The sequence below is a fragment of the Pectinophora gossypiella genome, chromosome 5 (genome assembly GCF_024362695.1).
Source record: "Pectinophora gossypiella chromosome 5, ilPecGoss1.1, whole genome shotgun sequence".
Lineage (NCBI taxonomy): Eukaryota > Metazoa > Arthropoda > Insecta > Lepidoptera > Gelechiidae > Pectinophora > Pectinophora gossypiella.
In genome coordinates, this window is record NC_065408.1 from 79,469 (window position 1) to 84,280 (window position 4,812).

The 4,812-nt window shown below is 46.7% G+C and overlaps 1 protein-coding gene across 1 annotated transcript; it reads left to right on the forward strand.

Moving 5' to 3' along the window:
- The first annotated feature begins 910 nt into the window (after nt 1-910).
- LOC126366706 (silk gland factor 3) lies at nt 911-3,751 on the forward strand. Its single transcript, XM_050009908.1, has one exon. It carries the CDS (start codon nt 1,092-1,094, stop codon nt 2,157-2,159), a length of 1,068 nt encoding a protein of 355 aa, XP_049865865.1. The 5' UTR covers nt 911-1,091; the 3' UTR covers nt 2,160-3,751.
- Nucleotides 3,752-4,812: the final 1,061 nt, after the last annotated feature.

Here is a 4,812-nt window from a genome sequence, read left to right on the forward strand (position 1 = left end):
TGTTTTTTTCTAATTTCAATTTTATGTAGAATTTACATAAATAAAAAAATAGGTAGGTATGAAGATTTGTTCTACATATTTAACAATATTACTAAGTAACAAACATTAAAATATATAATGTAGGTAGGTAGCTGTCTGTGAAAATCTAAATTATAATTATTCGTTTCAGGCATATGTCTAGCAAATACTTTTTTTATAATTTTTTTATTTTATTTATTTATACTAGGTATAGTATTTTGGATCTTATAAAAATATAGGTATCTATATAAAACATTAAAAAGTAGGTAGGTAGCCGCCTAATAGCTTGTTAACTTATTTTTCCCACGTAAGTTAAAACAATTCTATTTAACCGCTTTCGGCCCATGTGGTAGGGTGACAATACTTTTATAATAATATTATATTTATATTCTTATTTCTCATACCTGGCGAGGAGTGGGTGTGTATAATATTATACACATTTGCCTACCCCTTCGGGGGCACAGGTATGATGCTATGTGATATGGTTACATTCTTATTTTAAGAAATAAATAAATTTAATAGGAAGATTTTTATCTATTTTCCCGTTTACCTATTATTTTAACAAAGGTTATTTTTTAATAAGATAAGGTTGTTTTAATTTTCATAGATGGACTTTATCCCGCATTTCTATTGAAAAGAATATAAAAATTGATGAAATTATTGAGATAGAAATTGAAAATTTTATTTATTAATAAATTTTCAAATAGAGCTCAGAAAAGCGACAAGTTGTGATATCGTCGCGGCTCGCGGCCGTCGGGCCTGCGAGACGCGCGAGGAGGGGGGTGGGGGCCGGCAGGGGGCGGCGCCGCAGGGCCGCGCCCCGCGCGGGGGGCGGGGGGGGGAGCCAGCGGCGCCGCGCGCAGCCCACCGCCGCCTCAGTCCGCTCCGTGCTGCCGTCGAGCACGCACGCGCATGTCGCTCGCATTCGCATCCGGTGATGTGAGGTGGCCCCCGCCGCTGCCGCAGTGTCGCGCGATTGACGCGCTTTTTTCGTGAAGTATTAAGCCAGTTGAAGGCTCGAGAGCCTTCGAGCCGGCAAGACGCCGTCCACCGTGGATTTAAGGTACGGCGCCATGGCGGCGACCACGTATATGCCCGGGGGCGAGCTGGACCTCGGGAACCTCGGCGGCTATCACGCCGCGTCGCCGAGGAGTGCCGAGCCGGCCGACATGAAGTACCAGCACCACCTGCAGGCGGGCGGCTCGCCATCGCCCGGTGCGCCCGTGGGGCTCAATCCCTGGGCGTCGTTGCCGCCCGCCGACCCCTGGGCCATGCACCAACACCACGCGCACGCGCACCAACCCGATGTGAAGCCGCCGCCTGCGCCGCACGAGCACCGCCACCTGCAGCATGGTCACGGCTGGCACGCGCCTGTGGTTTCGCCGCACTATGGCGCCGGCTCGCCCGTGGCGCTGCACGGCGGCTATCCTATGCCCATGCACCACCAGCATATGCTGCGTGAGGTGCAGCAGTCGCCGCACCCCCTGCATCACCACCACGCGCTCGAGCGCGACCAGCCCGAGGAGGACACGCCCACCAGCGACGACCTCGAGGCCTTCGCCAAACAATTTAAGCAGCGGAGGATCAAGCTCGGCTTCACGCAGGCCGACGTCGGCCTCGCGCTTGGCACGCTCTATGGAAACGTGTTCTCGCAGACGACGATCTGTCGATTCGAGGCGCTCCAGCTGAGCTTTAAAAATATGTGTAAACTTAAACCGCTGCTGCAGAAATGGCTCGAAGAGGCAGACTCGACGACGGGAAGCCCGACAAGTATCGACAAAATTGCAGCACAAGGCAGGAAAAGAAAAAAGCGCACGTCGATAGAGGTGTCAGTGAAGGGCGCGCTGGAGCAGCACTTTCACAAACAGCCAAAGCCGTCGGCGCAGGAGATCACATCGCTAGCGGATTCACTGCAGCTGGAGAAGGAAGTGGTGCGCGTGTGGTTCTGCAACAGGCGGCAGAAAGAAAAGCGCATGACGCCGCCGAATACGATGGGCAACGAGATGATGGAGGGCATGGCGCACGCGCACTACGGGCACGGCGACGTGCACGGCTCGCCGCTGCAGCACTCGCACTCGCCGCCCGGGCTGTCGCCGCAGCACGGGCTAGCGCCCGGCGCGCACACCTTGGCTGCGCACTAACAGTTCGCCCCGTGGGCGCCGCCGCGGCCCTACTACGCGGAGCCGCACTAGCGCCCGCCCGCGGGAACCCCACATAGTGTACATAGCGCCGCGGCCTGGACGTGCCGTGGCGCAGTGAACAGAGACTGGACTCGACGCCGGCGGCCCTGTACAGACCCCGCCGCCGGCTGTGGACAAACCGATTAAGTTTAAGTTGTTCTTTATAATTTCGTCGCGCGACCCTCAGGTCTCAGTGAAGTCATTTAATTATGTGAGTAATGTTAAGATCGAAGCCAGTAATCGTTTATATTTTATCGAAGCGCCGAGGTTCGAAGTGATCGCCGAAAACGTTTAGCTAGATAGTCTAATTGATAAATAAGAGCTTAACTCGGAAGAAGAGCCCGGCGCGGGCGGCTACGCACCCTCGCCTGCGGCGCGGCGCCTCGTGCTGGTGAGTACGGCACACACACATTGCTCGGCCAGTACCCGCCAGTACCACTCCCCAGTCCCCAGTCCCAGCGCCCAGTACCCAGTCCCAAACACCAGTGTCCACACTGCCAGTACCCCCGTCCTGCCGGCACAGCCAGGCCCGGCCGCTACTGGCGAGGACTGCGTAGCGCTGTTCATTTTGTAAAGGACGATTTCATCGAATTTATTTATAGATATTATAAATTAACGATGTTCATGCCTACCTGTCAGTAGGGAGTCATTGTGGTGTGGATTAAATTTAAATTGTTGCTATTACTGTAAATTTATGATTAGTGAAGATGACGAGAGTAAAAAATATGAATCGGGTCGAAGCTTTGTTTTGTAAGGGAATACGAGTGAGTCAATAGGTGCAATTGATTTTATGTTAAGTGTTCGAGTCAGGCGCGGGCGGCGCCGGGCGGCGACGGCCGCCTGTTGGTGTTGCGCGGTCGCCGCCGCCCGCCGCGGTCCGCGGTCGCCCGCTCGACCGCGCGGCCGCACGCTCGCGCCGCACACCTAGCTCCCACACATAATTTATTAAAAATATTATTAAAAGAATGCAGACACGATGCCAAAATGGTTTTATTCCTGTTTTTTACTTGTTTTGTTGTTTTTTCGTTTGTATGTATTTGTGGCCAACCTCGGTACTTAATACTTGTAAAAATAGGTATTTTTTCTATATAAAATAATGTACCTACGACGTATATGATGATATATATTAAAAAAGTTCTTTATAGAAATCGAAATATGGAAATGACTTTTATTGATTATGTCCTGTGACGTTGCCTGAAACATGATTCTTGATGAACGAATCTCACCGTGACAGGTGTGCTCTAGCAACTAAATTCAAAATTTTTCCAAATACCTATGTGGACAATCATAGTAAAGATTTGTCTTTGAGTCCAAATCTGGATAGTTAAGTTGTATTATTTCTTCTGTTGTCACACCACATTATATTTGTGTTTTATTTTATACGTGTGTCTGGAATATGATGTTTGCATCGAAATGGAATGTTTGTAAATAAAATAAATATTTTAGTAAAGCAAGTGATGGTGTAGGTAGAGAGTCCAAGTTTTTAAGGAAACAAATATTGATAAGTCGTTAAAGTACTTAAGTATGTAATAAAACTGAGCTAAATATTTTCACACTTAGTATTTTTTAACTCCTGGTTAGTTGCTATTGCTACAGATATTTTAAAAAAATGTGGCGTAGTTAATATTATTTAAGTATTTTATTTATGTTGACAGCGGCAGGTAGGGACGCACACAAAACGATTCAACCCGAGATTCAGCTTCACAAAAAAGTTGATTTGATAAATTTTAAAACTGACACGTTCATTGTTTCGCGTGTTCTTGCTGCGATGTTGCCGATGAGTAGTGGTCTGGTGACCATGGCTCTAGCAACAATACATTCTGACACATTTTACAAACTCGAAATATGTGTAAGTTGGAGAAGGTTTCGAGCCTGTTTCATTATTTTCTTATAAAATAACATATCCAAAAATAATCTGGCAGGTATGATATCAAACAGTTTATCAACAAGAGATGAAACATGCCTATCTACCTTAGTATATAATTATCAACTATGTTCTAAAAATTCATAACGTTTCTCTTTGTAATTGTTTGGTACAGAGGATTTAATACTAGTTCTGGTTTGAAAACTAGAGGATAATTACAACATTGTAGTGTTGTTTTAGAAACGGCTGGTTGCATTAGATGAAATGGATTGTGAAAATGTGATCAATATCAATGAGACTTCAAAAAAAGGCAATGATTTAAATTGTTTTCCGTGTCTACATATTCTAGACATCGCGGGGTGCTTTATAATATTCGTAACTTGTCACAATAAATAACAAAGCAGTGCTTTACCGTGTAATGCGTCTATCAACTTTCTCTTGTCAATAACGAAAGTTAAAAAAAATGTAAAGGAGCTCTTTGAAACGTTTAGCACGTCAATTCAGCGTTTTATGTGCGTCGTACATAATGTAGTTGAGCGGCGGAGTGGCGCAAAAAGTTTACGTGCAACGGCCAGCCCGCACCACACCACCGTCGCACCGGTGTGCGGTGTAGACGAAATGACATTCCTACTGGCTAATGAAGCGTTCTATGTAGAGATGTACAGAGAAACGCCGTCAATCACATATACAATCCGGCTCTAGCACTTACGCCTATTTCGGAGAATTTTAATTGTCACCGCGTTACATATT